Source organism: Cyprinus carpio, chromosome B18 (genome assembly GCF_018340385.1).
Source record: "Cyprinus carpio isolate SPL01 chromosome B18, ASM1834038v1, whole genome shotgun sequence".
Lineage (NCBI taxonomy): Eukaryota > Metazoa > Chordata > Actinopteri > Cypriniformes > Cyprinidae > Cyprinus > Cyprinus carpio.
The window spans coordinates 23,725,624-23,746,812 of NC_056614.1; the positions used below are offsets into that span (position 1 = coordinate 23,725,624).

Below are 21,189 nucleotides of genomic sequence, written 5' to 3' on the forward strand. Positions count from 1 at the left end.
AGACACGAAAGCACATCCACAGTGACAAACACCAGTCCACTTGTTTTACAGAACTCTAAACTGATTAGAGATGTGCTGAGTTAATGGACCACATTAGCAGGAGGGAAAAAATAACATACAATCTATCTCAATTACCAAAGAGGCCATGGGAAGAATGGCGTCACTCAGGGCATCTTGGGCTTTTGTGGATTTTCTGACTGGAATATCAGGCCCCAGACTTTTAGTACACAGAATTTCTGGTTTTGAGTTGTGAGATTTACCTTATATAGTCTTAGGCTGGTCTCATGTCTGGAGTTCATGGTGTGTAGCTTCAGTTTCTCCAAGCTGCTGGCCTCGTAGTCACAAGCATTGCACCTGAGCTGCACCTGGCTTCCAGCAGCAACACACCTAAGACGCCACTCTTCTTCCTCCTCCTCTGTGTTTCCATGTTGACTACTGGCCTCTCGAAGGTGTGCGGCTAGCTGGTAGCGCTGCACGTGCTTGTCTGTCTGGCAGTGCAGTTGGAAGTTAGCTCGCAGAGGCGTGGCATAATGGCAAAGGCGACAATGATGGGTGTCTCCTGTTGTGCTCCTCCAGTAGGAATTGGGTAATGACCGCTGCATGCTCAGGTGTTGACTTAGTTCCTCGAGAGTGTCACAAGAAAAGCGGCCACATAAAATGCAAACAAAGAGTTTCTGTGAAGAGGTTTCACTGCAGGACAGAGGAGTGATGGCATCGGGCAGTTTACTCTGAGGTTGGCAGTGGCGATAAAGCTCGGTGGAATTGTGCTTACTTTGACGTTGCATGTGTGCCAGGTTCTGCTGCAGTAGAAGCACGTTGTGCGTGTGCTTTTCACTGGTCATGTGGATTCGGAGGTTCCGTGCCACATTGGTTTCGTAGTCACAGACTTCGCACCGCCATGACGCATGTCCCCGAAGCTTAGATGGAGAGGGGGAGCTGGCTTGGGTGGGTTGAGTGAGAGTAGGATGCGAATGGGTTAAAGGATTGGGCTGGGATGCTGGGCTGTGCACATGTGACTGCGTCTGCAGGCTCTGCATGTTGTTGAGGTGTTTGTCCGATTGCATGTGGATGCTCAAGTTGCCCTTAGTGGTGGTGGAGTATTGGCAGACCTGGCAGCGGAAGGGCTTGTATCCGCAAGAATACGTCTCGCCTCTTGCTAGGCGTGGGTGGCTCTGCCCACTGCTACAGTATGGGCACTGTTCAGACTCCGACTCTGCGTGCTTCTCCTTCATGTGGGCCTCAAGAGTTTGCTGGTACTTGTAGTGCCAGTTGCATTTTGGACACTTCAATGTCTTGCAGGAGTTTCTGGTGTGTACCAGAGAGGCCTGAATGCCAAAAGTGAAAGATGATCCTTGAACATCATCTCCGGCTGCAACGAAGCCTCCGTCACCTGCCACCACCAACCTTCCTCTAGAGGCTGTGTCTGAATGACCTTCTTCAAGAATAGGCTGACTAGTCTGTGATAAGTTTGGACTGAGTGTAGGGGAAGTGGAATGGCTATGATTATTGGGCAGGTCAGAATGAGTGACAGCATGTCTTTCATCTTCAGACAACCTGGCGGTTGGTTCCATTGCTATGGCGCTACCATTCTCTAACTGGTCATTTGGTTCGGTTGCTGTGGCACTATCTTGGTTGGCAAGTTGTTCTGTAGTAGTGACAGTGGACGGGTTTACCACAACAAGTGAAGCAGGTGCAGGGTTGTGGCAGTTAAAGCTTGTTCCACACTCTGACTCAGAGTTTGTAAGGGTTTTGGTGTTGTTCATAAAGCTGGTTGCTATTGTTACAGAGTTTGGAGGTTTTGAAATGCTTTGGTTTGACAGAGCAGCTTCAGTAATGTGCTCTTGTCCGCTACTGCTGCTAATTCTGTGAGCACTGTTATCTACAGTGCTGCCTACCTCTAAACACAATTTCCTCTCTCCTCCCTCACTACTTCCTCCATTCTTTCTTATCTCGTCCTCCTTGCCTCTTTGTGTGCCCTCTCTACCCAGGGTTGAAGGGTCTTTGGCAGGGCTTGGTACTGAGGTAGCAGGGGAGGTTCTGGGTGGAGAGGGCAGGAGAGGGAGTCCTGGCTTAGAGGTCAGAGGATCTTCATTCTCTTTCCGTCTTGCCGTGTCCTCTGTGCTGTTCCCAGAGGTCAAAGAGGCCAGGTTCAATGGAACCACAGACTCACAATTCCTTTTTGGTTCTAGGAAACAGAGGAGCGGCCGATTGGCTGGACCGGCAGGCTGTAAAATGGCAGAGGTGTATTTTAAAGAGAGCAGATGTTTTTCTTCATCGTTGAAGGTGGTATTGTGTTGCCGACAAGCATGAGCCCTAAATGAGCGTGTACAGCCAAAGGACAGCCGACACAGAAAGCACATCAGGATGGGTTTGGTTAGACCGGAACATGTCACTCCTGTCTCTAGTGATCCTGCCATGTCAGGAGCACTATCTTTGGATTGGCAGGTCACCAGAGCTAGACTATCACTGTCGTCAGGGTTATGCAATTGGAAGACACGAAAAATCTGTGGAGTGGGGCTATGAGATGAGGAAATGTAACAGGTTCTAACGATGGAGCAAGGGGCACCTAACAAGGAGGAGGGCACACCACTTGTAAGTTTACTCTCCATCACATAGGCAGACCCATCAGGCTGATACAGAATCTCTCCAATAGGCCTCTCCACATCATCACATTCTTCCTCTTCATCTGCCTTCTCCCTCTCCGCTGCATCTTTTAACATCTCTCTGGTTGAACATTCATTAACCTGTTTTTCCCTAACTTTTTCTTCATGCCTCCTTGCAAGTCTCTCCTCCTCAGCCCGCCCCACTTGTCCACCCTGCATGGACAGAGTTGCTGTGCTCCGATGAATGGCTTGCTCTCTGGCCAGTAGGAGTGGACTGGGGGCCAGTGGTCTGCAGAGCCCAGGAGGCTGTTGTGTGTGGGGGCCAGAGGCTCCATTGCTGGAGACAGAGTCACAACACTCCATCCTCTGAGCTACTGAGCACATTCATCCCACCCTGGCCTAGAGAGAGAACAAAAGACAGAGAAAAGTTGTAATATTTAGAATCGAAATCACAACTTTGATTACGATTTTCAAAATCACTTTGCACTTTACATAATTACAGTAACATATGAAGTATTTTACATTTGAGCAGCATAACAAACTTTAGTGTCACCACTCAGAGACAAGCAACCCTGGAACAGTGAAGGAAAGCAGAGAGAGGTCTAGACTGTGATCAATAGCTCTTTGCCAAGCTGTATTACCGAGAGCTGAATATTACATGAGAGACAATTCCTGGAATCACCAAGATCTGCTCAATTAAATGTCTCTGTCTGTCTCGGCTCCTCCCATCCCCCTCCATCTGCATTACATTTTTCTTTAGGCAACTGAGCAGAACATAGGGCCGTGTCTTCGGGGGATTGCCCCGTGACAGCGCCTCCGGAATAAGTTCCCTATTGACTCTAGTCCCAGGTTTCTCCAGAGACACGGCCCCCACAGGCCTTGATCAGTAAAGCAGCTGAAGTGAATTAAATTGAATTATATTAATGCAGCCTTTCACAACAGGGATCACCTTATATTAGGTACCCAAAATAACTGCAATTTGCATTAATGCTAAGTAGAAACAGGTTCACATTTGGACAGGCATTTTAATTGTGTAAGTCTGTGCTGTTTGTACATTTTACAAATGCAAACATATGATGTTGCTACTTAAGCCTGCCTTGTGGTTACACCGTGGGCTACAGCTAAATAATTAAAATGTGCTTATAGTTATTAGTGGATTTAAGTCACCCAAATAGTGTAAAAACTACAAGCAAGTGCACAGAAGGTGTCTGAGGAGGGTATAGGGTTTGTGAATTGCAGTTGGGGGGCTAATTGCTGTTTCTAGGTTGAAGAGTGCGGATTCTTGAACTCAGATTCAAGCTGTTATATTGAGCTCTCTCTGATCCTCTCTACTGGAGGGGGCTAAAGTGCTAATGGGAAAATCAATAGCGTGAATGCTAAGCATCTTACTGGAAGCAAGAGCAGAATGCTAGCACACCAGACTAAAGGATATGTTCACTGATTTAAGCTCAAACAGGACCTAAAACAACAGGCTTAAAAGGCCAAAAGCAATGTTTCAAAAATGAACATGGAAGTCCATTCATTTAAGCGAACACAGAGTGCTGGAGATACATATCCATAAACAGACTGCCATGCTGACACAAACTAGACTTCCTGTACAGATCGATGAATATCCAGTCTTATTTGCTCCGTGTGTGCATGTGTGTATGGTGTAATTAGTGATGTATCTCATTAGCTGCTAGGTTAATTACCCATCTCTCTGGGATACCTGATAGGGGGCACACAGCTGGAATCAAGACACATCTTAAACCAATTACTCTCTAGAAGCATGTGTTTAGATTAAGACCAAGATGTTGGCTGAGAATTACACAAAACAGCACTAACCTTAATATGAACCCTGACACTAACAGTACCAGCACTAACCCTAATGCACACACACAAAAAAAAAATATACAGAAAAACTGTCTGCATTGAATTGAGGCCAGGATTCATTTACCAAGTGACTAAATTAAAATCTTGTGGGCAATCCCTTTTTATTATTACTATATATTACTATATTAATCTGCCACTTTGTGACAAATATAACATTGATGGCACTCACAAAAAAAAAATAATAATAATAATAATAATAATAATAATAATAATTACAATTTATAATAATTAATTATGCTTTATTACATGCAAGTCACCCTAGACCAAATCCTAATCCTAACCATATAGTAAGTACATGTAGTTAATTAACATTACTCGGTACTTAAATGCATAATCACACTGTAACAAGGACACCTTAAAATAAAGTGTAACCAAAATATATTTGTGTGAGAAATATGTTTATCAATAACCAAACTAATCAAACTAACTGGCCACTAATGAAAGCTATACCAACCTCTTTACTCATTTAAATGTATTCTTTTATTCATTTTAATTTGATGTTTATGTCATGTTTACTGATAGAAAGTTGCAAGAAGGGTTGCAAACTTCATATAAATTAAATAGCTCCATTTAATATTTAGTTTGACCTCCTGGGACTGATTATCAACCTTTTCTGACCACTGAGAGGAAGTGCTTAATCTGACAGACAAAAAATAAATAAAAATGTGTGTGTGATTTCACATTCACATTCACAGTGCAGTTTGCTGATTCAGGGGCTTGGCTTCCTGTTTTAATGCTAATCTAATGTTGCCTCAGTATCACAGCAAACATACTATTGTACAGATACAACCGTACAACACAACTAACAATGATGAAACATGCTTTACATGCCTACAACATGACACAGCACATATTTAAACTACAAAGTACCTGAGACATCGTAAAAAAAAAACTTGAAACACTGAAGTGCGCGCTCATTCTTCATGCCAGCTTTTGAAACGTATGCTTTATTTTTATCCTTTTATGCACATGCATGAATACATGAAGACAAGAATGAAAACTGTTACAAGGGTTGAACTCTAAAATGACATTATCAAATCAAACCAAACTTGAACCTGCTAACCCCACACACTCTCCCTTCTCTCTCGCAGTCACGCAAACACATACACATTTTCTCCCACTGTATTTAGACAGCTGTCCTCTCTGCTGTGTGCTTGTCTTTGATCTTTGATTTAATGCCCCATTTCCATTAGAGACACTACCCCATTCAGGAGCGAAACTTCAAAAGAAAGAGACAGAAAGATAGAGAGGAAAAAAAAAGAGAGTGGACGAAAGAGAGTGCGAGAGAGGTGGGGGAAATGTATTACTTATATAATTTAAAAAAATGAGGTCTTAAAATGTTTCTAGATTAGTCAGCCAGCAAAGAACAAAATATGCTAACAGGAAGTAGAATGGCATACAAAAAGGAAGTGACTGACAAAATTGTTGGGTCATAGGTCAAAAGATAATGCTGATGTTAGAGCGGGACCGTGACAGTGTTGTGACAGCTGTCTCCTTAAAAATTAGGCATGTATTAACAGTTGCATTTGCTTATATCAGTTTCCAACAGTCAGGATCGTATGAATGTTTCACACATGCACACTGATGCATTCTGTCAGCATGCTTACAGTAAGTCACACATGCATCAGTTTCTAGTGTGAAAGTCTGAGCGTGATGTAAACGTATTGATCTAAACTGCAGCAAGATCCGGCGGGATTATGAAATCAATGCTACACTGAAAGAGTTCTTATTCATTTGACTTGATCTTATGCCTCTGACGACTCATGGGAAACGCTTGTGTGCGCTGCTCTTCTACAGCGAAAATGCCAAACTCGGTACACTTGGTACATCTCATGGAAAGTGGCACTATGTGTGCACTAAAGCTTTTATCTGTAAGGATTATTCAGGTAAATATCTTGCATTCATTTCCCAGAGTATAAGCACTGTGAAATGAGAAAGGAAAAGAAAAATAAACCATTTGTGCAAGATTAACTCCTTTTAACAGCTAGATCATAATCCAAAATCCATAATCCTTTAGCGCTGAATAACATGCAAAACAAAAATGGAACTGACTTGCTGAAAAAAAAAAAAAAAAAAGTATTATATGTATACTTTTAAACAGTGGCATTAACCAATGATTTATGCACCCTCACAAACTGACAAGAGATTACATTCTGTTGGAGGATAATTACTGACTTGAAAATGGATGGTGGACAAATTACATTATATTATCCATCAGAAATTAATTGGTTTGCAAAACTCGACCGAATTGCCTTTTTGCTAAACTATAAACAATAATTAAATCACCATGTTATTAACTACTGGTTAACAATCCAACAGCTCATGCATTAAGTAAACAGGGCTTTGTTAAAATTTTAAGCATAAAAAAATAATACAATATATTCACTGTTTGGAAATGTAAAATTTTTAATATAATATATATTATACAAATATATATTTATACATTATACATTTTTTAATTATGTATATATTGTATAATTTCAGATGTAGTTTAACATGTCAACTACCCAAATACTAAAATTACTGCTGAAAATACAAGCTGCAAAAACATAGTCACAATAGTATATAAGGATGTGTGTAAGAGACCAAATAGTCGTACAGAGCTGTTTTCCGTCTCTCCTTCAAGAAAACCAACCTTTTTTTTCATAAATGTAAGAAAAATGCTAATCATATACAGAACCCCTATGAAATACATTTCTGCACTATTTGAAAACACTCTGCAAAATCTGTCTGTCTCCATTTCCAGTCCATTTCCGAGAAAAGGTGTTCAACAATTCCATTGACCTTTGCATGACTGCAGTTTATGCACCTTTTATAAACTATACCCACAATCTATATATTCAACAGCCACAGCAAACAGCACCCACCTCCTTCTGCCTGGACTAAAGCAGACAGTGTAATATAGTTCAATATTTGCAGTGAATTCTGGTGAGAGTTGACAGTAACGCGGAGGTGAGGCAGAATCACTGATCACCCTCATTTCTCCCCTCCACACACACACACACACACACAGAGTCTGTTTAAGGCGTGGATGGAGAGCAGAATTTGAACTGACAGGCTGGGCCCCCTTGCATTGTTCTCTGGCTGTGTATGTGTGTGTGTCTCCATGTGTGCGAGTGAGTGAGTGTGTGTGTGTGTGTGTGTGTGTGCTTGAGAGGCCTTAGTGACTGATCTGCCGATGTGCCTCACTTCTTCACAACCCCAGCTATTATTATGATAAACAGAAAAAGTCAAACCCTGAAGGCAGTGTGTGCACACAGACTCACAAACGAACGCACACAATTTATTATTCAGATGCTGCAACACCTTATTTACAAACCCAACAATGTCTACACAATCTTTACACTGTCCTGCAAGGTTAAGCACTACACTAACACATCGAATAAACAAAAAAATCTACATACACACCTTAAAATGTGACCATTATATTTTTTCTGATTGTATATGAGTGACAAAAATAAACATTTGTGACCCTGGATCACAAAACAAGTCATAAGGGTAAATTTTTTAAAAATGTCATCTAAAAGCTGAATAAATAAGCTTTCCCTTGATGTATGGTTTGTTAGGATATAACAATATTTGACCGATATAAAACAAAATCTGGTGAGGGTGCAAAATATAAAATATAAACATTGAGAAAATTGCCTTTAAAGTTGTTCAAATTAAGTCCTTAGCAATGCATATTACTAATCAAAAATTAAGTTTACATTTACACATTTACAAAATATTTTCATGGAACATGATCTTTACTTAATATCTTAATGATTTTTGGCATAAAAGAAAAAGCGTTAATTTTGACCCATACAGTGTATTTTTAGGCTATTGCTACAAATATACCCATGCGACTTATGACTGGTTTTGTGCTCCAGGGTCAACTTTATCATGTATATTCTAATATTTTACAGTGCATCCACTAAATTTGGTTAATGCAGTAAAAGAAATGCTTCAACGAAACCCTATTGTGAACAATTTCCTTCAAACCCTCTCATTGGCTCAGCACTATCTGTTTGACACCGCTACCCTGCAGAGTCCACTTTTCTCTCCTCTCGCTGTGCCCTTTCATCCCATCTTCTTCCTTTCACCCAGTTCCCTAACACTGTGAACTCTGACCTGTGAGCCAATCCTCTTTTGCCCCACACCATCTCCTTGTGTTTGTATGCGTTCTCAGAAGAAAGAGTCTGTGCTCACTTCATTTGTGTCTGCTTCTCAAGCTCTGTGTTTATTTTCTCGCTGTAGAACTGGTTACTCCAGGGTAAGCACTGATTTTATACCTAGAAATGTGAAGTTGTATTTATTTCATTTCTAAAAGTGAATATTTAAACATTAAGGAGCTAAATGACTAATTAAGGTACTCTCAAAAAATGTTTATGTTTCTAAATCAAGCCTGAAATCAGTGCTTGCTTTTATGAGCCCAGCTGCTCAAAAACAAGCTATTCATCTATTAAGCCAAAAACTATTATATAATGAATAAAAAAGAAACTATTTGTCACAGTGTGACAGATTCACAAAAGGACCGAAAAAACAATACCCAAACACACGGTCAGTCGGTCACACACAAGCGAATCCACACACACATACACACGCACACACACATACACACACACGCTCAAACAACATGTTTATCTAAACAGGGTATACTATATATTTGTACAGATTTAATAAATATAATAATTAAAATTACCACATACACAACCAATAAAAAATGTTAACTTTATGAATCATTTCATCATTGATCATTTCTAGAAATATTTTTTTCTCTTCTGTGTGTTTGTAAACACACAGACATACCATAAACTTTATTTAAATAAAATTAGAATTTATTTTTGCATTTTAGAATGTAAAGTCACTTTTAGGTTTTATTATATTTACCTAACTTCTTGGGACAACACACCCACCCACCCACACACACACACACAGTTTAAAAAGAATAAGTCCAAGCAGGCTTGACCAAACATGCCCAGGACATCAGGGCCATCTTAATTCTTCTTCTTACACGCTCTTCGCTTCATTTCAGACGCAAAACCAAAAAGTTACACCTTTGAGTCCGCGTATCTTTATAAATAATATACGCGCAAGTGCGTCGCGACGCGAAGGACGCACAGAGGCTTCGGATAGCTACTTCGTATCGCATCGCTGCACGGAAGATCTGGACTCGTAGCGCGAACCAATACTGATGCATTCGCTAAAAACGAGCCTGATGCATCAGTGTTGACATGCAGAACAGCAACAAGAGCTCTCGTCAAAGCAAAACCACACACACAAAGGACGTTACTTTACGCTTTTCGGTCTTTTTCTTAAGCACCTAAAAAAAGGGCGACAACTCTTGGAGAAAACAGGTAGGAGACCACCAGAAGGAGATCTTCTAACTTAAAACTCAACTCGCGAAAGACGGTGACATCAAAGAAAGTGAACAGGACGCGCTCTCCATTCGCGAATGTGTCATAAACATGTCATGACAGTAACTAGTAAAGAAAAATAGCAAAAACAAGCAGTCGTGCAAAATAATCCTGCATTATGTAGTTCATTACTGTTTATACTTGCTGCGTAAACAAATGCGTAAAATGAGCAGAGAATCAACTGTATCGGTGAAGAACAGTCATCGGATACAAACTTACATTTGGACGCGTCGCTTTGTATTCCAGTAAACACGTTTATAGATCCCATTCGCGCAGATGCATGCGTTCACACATCATGCTGCTAAAGTTAAACGAGGTATTTGACTGTTTCTTAAAGCATTTAAAAGGGGTTGTTTTTGGTTGTTCTGCAGACGACAGACGCGCCCTGTCTTCGGTTCGAGAAAGGAGGAGAGAGTGAAAAAAAAACAGTCCGGTCTTTATTCCTGCTAATTACTTTCGTGCAAAAAATGGCTGGAATTAACACACTGCGCATGTGCTGATTACACAGTCACGAGGGGAAGAGATAATTAGCTCCTCCTGGATCAATAAGATTCCAGGATGGGAGAGAGAGAGAGAGAGAGAGAGAGAGAGAGAGGAGGGGGATGTAGGGAGGAGAGAGGGGGGAAGTGATGGAATTAGACTATAGGACAATTTTACATTTGCACATAAACAACAAACAATAAAGAGGAGGATAAAACAGCAAAGTTGCCGTGAAATGAGAAGCCAGTTGATTGGGAGCGAAAACAAACATTCACAGAAATCTTTAATACTTACATGATGAGTAGCCTGTGCAGTGGAGAAGTGACCGCAATGTTTTATTATAATCATATAATTATGCATGCTCTAAAAATCATACTATTAATATAGCCTATATAAAAAAATGTCAATTAATAGGGCTCGTGGAAAGTTTAAGAAGTGCATTAGAGTTTGAAATATTATATCGATTTAGTGATTGTAAATTGGATAGAAATGCAGCTGAATACGATGTTTCATACAATAAATGCAAATGTAAAATGTATAAACTTATCACAATAGAGCGGTTTATTCTAGCAGTCGTCGTTGTTCGGAAATAAATACATAAATATAAACAGAAATTTAATATTTATGTTTAAATAAAATAAATGTAAAAATCGCTTTTTATGAGTGTATATTGTTGATTCCCAGCGTCTCTCCATCAAAGCGTTGCGTAAAATAAATATATATATTTTTTAAATCTTCTGAACCTATTTTAAATAGTGGATTTCTGAGATTATATTGTGTAAATAAAATGAAAATGTAATAAATAATACGTGTTATTATTATTAATTTTTAATAATAATAATGATAACAACAACAAATCAACAACACATTCGTAAAATATTCCAAAGGAAATAATATGTCCAGCGTATTACAATTTTGTGTAAAACACATTTAAAATGATTATATAAATAGCCTGTATGAAAAACATCTTTAAGGTCGAGTAAAAGGAGCATACACACATCTCAATAATAATCGCATCAATATTTTACCAGTAGCACATGGCATATGTTTCATCTGTGAGCAGGAAGAAAATTGTTGCCATTAAAACTTCTACATGAAAGGAGCGAGTGCTGAAGTGTTTTTCACTTTACTTGTGTCTTTTGTCATGATAATTCTTTTGTGTTCTTTGTGAATGTGTGTGTGAGAGTGTGTGTGTCCGTGCACGCGCGTGCTTGAATGACTGTCGAGCTGTTATGGTCAACGTTTCCGTTTTGTCATAAAAACCGACCCTGCATTACATAAATAAGTTCTTTGCTACTTGATATGCACGAAAATGTATTTTGTGGTCATTTCTAACTTAAATATGTAATTGTATTTTTTCCTTTAACTTATGCAGTGGAGAACCCAAGCGAACACTTATTTTACTATTAATTAAAAGTATATAAATAGTAAAGAAAAAAAAGGAAGCAATTAAAAATATTTTTTAAACATTTTTGTTCAAAATGAGCCAATATTCTTGTCATGTACCATCGGTCACACACATTGCCATATTCTAAGTTTATTATAATCAAATAAATCAAAAGTATGATGCGTGAATTATATATTTGCATGGGGGACAATCCCCATATAATACAAGCACAGTGTATTTGTGCATTTTTAAATGTTGTGAATTTACAAATATTGTGCATCACGAAATCTTTAGTGCAGTAACCGTTATTTTCCATGCACCTATATAAAATAGGAGAGTTTATTATTTATACACGTGCATCAGCTGAGATTCTGCTATCATGGTCATTTTCAAGCCCATATAATGACGTTTCCTTGAACAGCCTTTATGAACAAAAGAACAGAATTCATCAGCCACAGATGGACCAACAGCTGAATACAACTTCTGATTCATGCATTCATCCATCTGCAGGAACACACTCACTGAGAGATGGTGGGTTTTATAATACTTGTTTTTCTTAATTACAGCAATATGCAAGCTTAGAATTAACACACATCCAGTAAAACAAACATACTGCTTCTTATTTAAATAAGCAACGGTGTTTTGTACGTAAGCAAAAAGATGAAATGCTGTCTGTGAACCAAAGACTTCTCAAGCAGGAGTGAAAAAAAAGCAACTTAGTTTTTGCCACATGCCCGCCGATCGTCAGAGTGATGATTAAAAGGTTTTCATCTTAAATCTATTTTTCATGTAGTCTCAAAACAACTTGAATGTTTCAAGGACTCTGGAAAACTGTGCTCGATGACCATATGAGCAAAATGAGGTGATGGCAGAGGCAGGTGCTTCTGCAGCGCCACCTAATGGCTGCAATCATTTTTCAACTGCTTCTAGAACAGAATATTTCTATTTCTCTTACTGAACAATGCGTTTAATGTTAATGCCAAAGTAATCGATTTATAATACAGCACAGATAACAAAGCACAGTGTAAAACTGCATTAAGCAAACGAGACTCTTTGGGTTGTCTAAATATACAAAAATTATAGTAACAACATTTATTAGCTATACTTCAACATCAAGTCTGTAAAAACAATACAGTTTGGGAATAAATGACAAAACATGTTACCATATTCCATATTAAATAATATGAGTCTATCAGTCAATATGATCAATCAATTTATTTGTCTTATTCTAACAATGTCTTATTTACCTTAATTAAATGATTGTTTTGATCATTTAATCACTTTGTTAGTGTGTACATTTTGCAGATTAGTTAAGCAAAAAAAAAAAAGTGTATTTAATTTCTTTGCATCTACCTGCAAAAAGAAGCATCTTTAAAATATGGTATTTCTTATTGTTTATTATTTTATCTTAGAGATTAGAACATGTTGAGCTCTATCGTAACCATCTTTGTAAATCAAGGATTTGCTTAAATCTTTTATATGGAACAGGTAAATCAAAAATTCAGTTAAATTATTCATACCTACTATTCAAAAAAATTAAAAAAATAATATTAATAAAAAAAAGGTGCTTTACATAAATGCGGGTGGCGGCAACGCAGGTCTTGTTGAAGAAAATTTGTCATTTCATGACTCATGCTAAATATATATTTATTTGTAAAACAATTCAACACCCCAGAAGCAGCTCTCATTTCTGGAAGGCATTTTTCATGAATGTGGGCCACGGTGCGAGCCACTTTGCATAAACACTATTTCTCAGCTGGAAAAGAGGAACTGGAATAATACATGTCTGCTGGGAAATCCTATTTATGTTCCTGATGTGATACCTGTGTTCAGGATCTTCAGAGGTTGTGAGGATAGCAGAACACAAGAGCCCTAAATCCAGTCACTATTGATCCGGGGTAAAGTTTCAATAGCTGGTAAATCCTACTGTGGATTTGAATCTTTTGGAAGGAAATTATTAGGATAATCCAAGTGGGAATGTTTACCCCAGATTTGCTAGATTCTGTAATACTGAATGTTGCCTTGGGAATCAATACAAAATCATGCACTACAACTGATGCGTTGTCTTTAAGAAATGACACTTAACACTAAACATTTTCCCATTTTAGGAGAATAGAATTGCATGTTTTGAAGTGAAATCACACTATATTTACTTCTGTAATGGATGGATCTGAACGCATAAAGCCTTGGATATCGGCTGCTTATGTGAATGTGTGTGTATGCATGCATGTTTGTTTATGCACGCGTGTGCGTCTGGCCCGCTGCCAGACCTCTATATGTCTGTGTGCCCCACGGCAGTGCTGGGGGTCACTGTTTTCATTGTGATACAAATGCCACCCTCATAGATTAATCTAATGTGGGTTAATTACCCCTACACTCTAAACACACACACACACACACTCAGGGTACTTGATGTGTTATGTTAATTCTTTACTTGCCTTTTTAGCAGCATTATTTATGTGCATTATTCTATTTACATTTGATTTCCATGTCTAATGTGTATTTATCCTTTGCCATCATAAAATTCTTCTAATAAAATAGTAATCACATAAATACATATTAAATAATAGAATATCTATATGCTACTTTCAAAAGTCTAACTTGCTTTTGTGTGTTTAATATGAGGATATTTTAAGTGCATTATTTAGTTTACATTTGATTTCCTTGTCTAGTGCATATTTATCCTTTATCATTATAGAAATCTTCTAAAAAAGCATTGAAGTAAATGACAGAAATGATGTTTACTAATTAATTGAATATCTTTGTGTCTTTCTAAATACTTATTATTATTGATTATTAATTGGTTTCCTTATCGAGTGCATATTTAGCTTCTTATCATACAAAAAAAAAGATGTGTGTGTGTGTGTATGAATATGTATATATATTCTAAAAAATTCAGTTTTTAAATGCAGTTAGACACAAGGACATTAAGCTATAATTTTTATAAGAAATATTTGGGTTAAATATCAATTCATATCCATAAGCAGCATCTGGCATGCTGTCAATCAAAAAGAATTATCCAGAAGTTTGTATAAAACGCACTGACAATACACATTATAACAGTATAGTCAAAGTGCAACACTGTTAATGTTTTAGCAGAGTGTGACATTACTGTCAATATATTTAAAATTATGAATAAATAATTATTCTAGGATAAATAAAATTAAATATTCTTGAATTCTAATATGTATTCTGACATTGAGAGATAATGATGATCGCCTCTGAAGATACTGCCAACACTGGAGTTCACAACAGAAATACGGTTACTTACACTTAACTGTTCAGCAATATTATAATTGTCATAGTTATTAAAAATCATTCAAACTGTGAGTGTGACACAAACAATATGCATTTGTTCCAACACACTTCACTACTGCCTGTCACCCTCTCCATATCAGCGGGCCTCTCACTGTCTTAAGATGCTCTATTCGGAGCAGGTCTGCAGTGAAAGGGTTAATAGTCTTATAAGGAATTAATATCCGCTGCACAATTTTAAACTAGCTGTTATCAGTCTCTCCTCTTTTTTACTAGTAGCATTAGTAGGCAGTATTATTCCTTGTTTCATTCTTTTTTAATCTAGATGTCCCTCCACCCCTCCACCTTCACCCCTCCTTCTCACCCTTAGATGGGACATCTAATAAGCGGTTTCCGTCTAATACTGCTGTTGCCACAGTAACACGTCAGGTGGCCGGTTGATATGGCAACCATGGTCCTCTATTTGAGTTTTTGGAGAGAACGACTAGGGTTCAACACAGAGCCTCTAAAATCTAAAAAGACGGACTGACAAAATCACATCTAAAAATGACACATATGCATGTATAAATGATTCAATCAACTGTCCTGAAATGCTGTAGTCCAGTCTAGACATGTATTAACTTTCTAAGACGTTAGTTATAGGTTTATTCACACTATATCCAGAATAAAAAAGGCCTTTAAATTCTGTCAAATACCACTATATTGAATGACATTAGACTGATCTATATTATAATGAATATTCTCTGTCATTTGGATTTAAATTATTGTTAGCTTTTATTCTGGCAGGTTTTAAAAAATGTGTTTTATGTATTTCTTAAATATATTTAATTATTTATTTATTGTATAATACATTTTACAAGAAATGTACTACTACAGTTTTCTACTTAAAAGTTTCACATTTAATTTAATGTGTTCCTTTCCATTCTTTGTAATTGTTTGTACAATCTACTAGCAAATTTATTGTGAGTGAATATTGTTTTTTAGACCAACATTTTTTTTTCAGTGTAGCTATTGAAATAGAAAGTACTTCAGTGAATTCTGAGGAAAATATATAAACACTTCAAACTCTCAAAATCGACACAATTAATGCAGATAGAAAATCATCTGAAATTCAAGAAATTCTGAATTCTGTTTTTATACAAACTTCAGGATGATTCAATTATATTTATATTGAATGCCACAGATGCTGTTTATGGATATGAATTTATATTTAACTCATTCTTATTATGCAAATGTACTATTTAATTCAGAATTCAGAGAAAGAAATTCAGAAAGAAAATTCTGGGACACATTTGTACAGAAAATTCATCTTAATCTTGCAGTAGCTAATGGAAAAAAAAAAAAAATCACATTTACTCTCTTCACAGCTCTGCTCAAAATGTCAAATTGTGGAGATTGAAGCATCTTGATGCTATTCATAGAATTGTAAATCCTTATTTAACCCACCCAATTTCTGCCCTCCATATGACATCCAATGTGCTGCGGTTAAAACCCCTGACTGCTGTCTGTCTGCTGACCCCGTGACCTTAACCTCAAACAGCAGCCCGACACCCCGTCTCACAGCGTCTGCTCCTCAGACCTCTCAAAAATCAGCACACAGGACAACCACAAGCCCTCTGCTCTGTTGTGGCTTTTTGTTTTATTTTTATTTTTTAGGTAAGTCCATATAAATAAATTTCTATCTGTTCCTGTAGAAAACTTCATTTCTTTTCATTATGATTGCTTCCTAACTTACACTGTTTTCTGTTACATCATTTATATGTACTTAGTATTTGTGTTCAGACCAGGCCTTATGTCTTGCTTTAATTGATAGAGCATGAGAAACTGATAACAGCCTGAAAAAATAAATGACGTATAGGCTATAATAACCTTTGAAAACAAGCTTCTTATTTTAACCACAGTAAGTTCTTTAGCTTTCTTTCTTTTATTTTTGTGTTTCTATAAAAATCTATATGAGACTCACGTGCTGTGAACATGAACTTGACTGGAAATCCCCGGCCTAAAATCACTGCGCATTGACAGGATCAGAAAGGTCATTGAAGTACTGTGCTATTTTAATAATGAAGATTATATTAGTATACATCTATACAGCTCTGCATTTTTTTTTATATTTTATACCTTGATTAATGTCAGACTATCATGCCATATTTTAAAGCGTTTTGGCTAATTGTCGGATTTTGCGCGTTATTGTCTTCATAGAAAAAAGAAGCAGACAGAAATCTGGATACAGCACGTTCACGTGTGTTGTTAGTATGTTTTGGTACATGATCGAATTATATTAGAAATTACAGGATCAGCTTTTCGGAAAAAAAAATCTAAATTTTAATGAACAGAAGCCGCAGAAAACTACAGTCTGAATATTACCAGGCTTTGTGAATCCTCTTCTTCTACCTGAAAAATGTAATATATTTTTTTTAATGTTCATGCATTTTAACCTCTGTGCCACGTGCTGAAATGTAATACAGCCTCTTCTGAATTAAAACGCAGCGTATAATTGCGATTCGTAGCTTATTAAAATTTGATATCGGGCCTTTGATTCAGCAACTAACATTTTAACATTCAAATTTTAGGCAAATCTTTTAAAGCAGCCTATATTTAACACGTTATGCTCTTCTGCTTTAATTATCATTATTATACTACTACTACTACTGCTACAACTATATTACTTACAGCTGGTAAAATGAGAATAAAATAACCTTCATGTCAATAAGACGCTCATTCGTTCTTAATACAGCTTCAACTTAATTCTGAATAAATATAAAATGACAATTATAGGCTATTTACGCTATGCGCTTATTAACCTATTTTGAAGCTTAGCCTAGGCTATATTTTGTATGAGGTCATATTTCTTGTGAACATGCGTCAGTCATGTATTTGGAAAATATTTTAAAAGTTCATCTTCATCCTGTTCTTCTCACCAACAAAACCACCTTCTGTTGTGTAATCCAAATGTTAATCGTTATTTATTAAAAGGTTTATTTAGACGAATCAAAAGGTTTAAGACATAGGCCTATGACTCTTACAAAATCATAAATGCAATTGGTTTTACAAAATCATAAATGCATCGTCATATATTCGCGTCCATTGCATTCTCGCAATATTAATTCGTTTGAAATAAACGCAGAATTAAATTGGTTACAACGAAAGAAAGAAAGAAAGAAAGAATCTCAGTAGGACTCGATTCAAGATTTAAAAATCTCTAATACTGAGCCTTATAAAATCCTCTAATGCTTCACGTAAACAGTGTGAATGCGTGTCATTCGACTCAATCTCAATAACTTTTTTAATGAAGTGCACAAGTCTCTGAATTTGAACCATGTCAAAGCCGCTGGTCACTGATTTCTCTATAGTGCTCTTATATCTGGAGACAGTGTCAGAAGAGCTCGTGATGCAGCAGCTGTTTGCAGTTCAGACAAAAGGTCAAGTGCACGACCCCAGGACAAAAGCCAGAGCAGCCCGATGTGTTTATCTGCCCCTCACACACACACAAATCTGTTACCATCCCAAGGAATTATTTTTGCTACCACTTTATAATATTGCCCATGTTATACATACTACAATTAAACAAAATATTAATAATTCTAACAAACAGTGAATATCAAGCACCAATAACTACTTCTTGTTGATAAATAGGATATCTGAACAATGTAAAATGCGTCCCTTCCACAAATGCAACGTCTCCAAAGACATGCATGCTCAAATTACTAGTTAAAGAAAGCAAATACGCGTCCCATGATTTAAGATTAAAGCAGTACTTCTACACAGGGGAATAAAAACGGTGTAAAAAATAATAATTCGAAGGGCAGACAAGACTAATCTAGGATTGCTTAGATATAGGCAAATAAACATGCGTTTTTGGATAGTTAGATTCAGACAAATCATCAATAAATATGGCAAACTTAGATTACAGCTTTAAAGCCAAGAAACCGAAATTTGAGAAAGCAAATAAAACGACAAGAACTGTTCCAGATGGGGAAGATTTAAAGGTCGACTGGAATTAACAGCGAATGCATCCGAAAACGTTTTATTGCAGAATTTGGGGTTTATATGTATCTAACATAAACTATATGTTAAACTCACTGACAGAGTGAGAAATTACCCGAGCTCCTGTTTCAAATGAAAAATAAGTGAGTAAAGTCTGTACACAGAGCGCCATCTGCTGGAGCAAAGAACAACTACACGACTGAAACAACTGATCAGTCACAATACACCTCATGTTTCATTGGGAAAACATGCATTTTCTTCACTGTTTTGTTGAATCATGAAAATTTTGTAGATAAATTAAAGTACGTTTTTCTTGAACTGATAATTTGTTACTAAAGTTAAAACGGTATAGTAGCCTATAACTACGTAATATTAAAGAAATAGTATAATTCAACTGTTTACAATTTTGCATTAATCGAATAAGGTTCATTAAAGTGAGTCATTAAAACTGATTAACTGCAAGCAGATCATATAAAATATGAATTATGATATATTCTTTCACATACTTTGAATGGCTTTCAATGCTTAATTAATTGTTGAATTTGTGCATTGTGTCTCCTGGGTTTTCAGTAAGAAATGCCAATTGATATAAAAAAGCATTAAAGCAATAACAACGACACATAAGCATTTATCACTATATTTAAAAAAGTTACACATGAAACTCAATGAGGCTAACAATCAAATAACTGATCATTTTGTTGTAGAGAGGAACAAACTCAACCGGTTATCACCAGACTACAATATATTAAACATGCCACCAAAATCAATACTGTGAAAAAACCAGCAAACTGTGCCAAAATGTAATCATATTAACCATTCATGCCCCTGCTGGAAAGTGGATGAAGGGGACATATAAGCAAAACTCCATCAATCCAAAATTTATACAATAAACTACTTTGCATTAAATATATATATATATATATATATATATATACACACACACACACACACACACACACACACACACTGTATAATGTAAAAATGAAAATGTCATCATATACTCACCCTCATTTTGTTCCAAACCCTTTTAACTTTCTTTCGTCCATTGGGCACCAAAACTGCACAAGGAATGAGAAGATGATGACTGTCAAACTCATTCATGTAACCAGCTGGCTATAGCTATCAGGGAAATCGTTTAACAGCATGCTGATCTAGACTAACGAGTTAGTTTGCTAACTACAAACTAACTAAAATCACAAAGACTACATTTTATTTTGACTGATTGATATTGAAACCATACAACATGGAGAGAAACACACCTGCCATGCTTCTCTGTGTATCCTAAACCAGATTTAAATGTTTGGAAGTAAATTTGACTTGACAACTCCACCAGAAACCAAAGGTTATGTCTTAAAGATGCTTTTTTGAAGCACCGCACATAAAATTCCCCTTTTACTTGACTGATATCACTGAAATAGGTGTACTGAGAAAACAAACGTGCCACTGCAGCAGGCCAAGGCATTGTACACAACAAAAGGGTTTATAGCCAATAAGAAGCTTTCTCTGCCTGTCACATAGTCAGGTGTGTGCAGACATCGGGTTGGCTGACATGTCTTCTGAAGGCGGGGCTTAGAAAAAAAGGTGACACTACATGTAGAAAAAAGACTAAATAAACACCTTTGCATTTGTGTGTAGATGTTCTACTCATTATTTTGGAAGGATTTAGAAACCTATATTAACAGAAAACTATATGGTATATGATAGAAATCTTTGTAATTGATGTGCTTTTTTCTTTTGAGAAAGACATGTTGCAAAGTAAAGAATACATGCAATTGTTATGCTATTATTTGTTTTACAATGAAACCTTTTGGAACAAACTAAAGAAAGAAAGAAAGAAAGAAAGAAAGAAATGTAATGTTGTTAATATCTTTTTTAAGCCTGTATAGATTGTTTGTTGTATATTGGTAAGTTTTTGTAACAAAAAATCTTTTTTTGGTGTCCACCCTGCATAGGCTGTCTTATATTAGATAATGCAGTATAAAAATTGTCCCTATCTATCTATTAAAGCATTGTCTTATATTTTTTTTAAGAATATTGCCTGGATATACGAATTACATCATCTCAGATATTGCACTATATACAGATATATCCACCGATAATAAAACAAAAAAAAAAAAGTTCCATGTTTCATCATATTGGCTAAATCCGTCCTTGATGTCCGTTCTGCAAAAAAGAAAGAAAAATGAAGGCTGAACAGCCTGCAGGACAGACA

At 36.8% G+C, this 21,189-nt stretch overlaps 1 protein-coding gene across 2 annotated transcripts in view; it reads right to left on the reverse strand.

Moving 5' to 3' along the window:
- The window catches only part of LOC109110528 (zinc finger homeobox protein 3-like), a 34,544-nt gene extending 14,124 nt beyond the window's left edge, over positions 1 to 20,420 (reverse strand). The window contains exons 1-3 of one of the 2 annotated variants that reach the window (XM_042744493.1): positions 20,237 to 20,420; positions 19,983 to 20,035; positions 261 to 3,002 (exon numbers count right to left, since the gene is read on the reverse strand). In XM_042744493.1, coding sequence (XP_042600427.1) covers positions 261 to 2,987 — 2,727 coding nt within the window. In that variant the 5' untranslated portion in view covers positions 2,988 to 3,002; positions 19,983 to 20,035; positions 20,237 to 20,420. Of the gene's footprint in view, positions 1 to 260; positions 3,003 to 10,090; positions 10,390 to 19,982; positions 20,036 to 20,236 lie in introns of those variants that run through there. The other variant, XM_042744492.1, reaches the window with a different exon arrangement.
- Between the last annotated feature and the right edge of the window lie 769 nt (positions 20,421 to 21,189).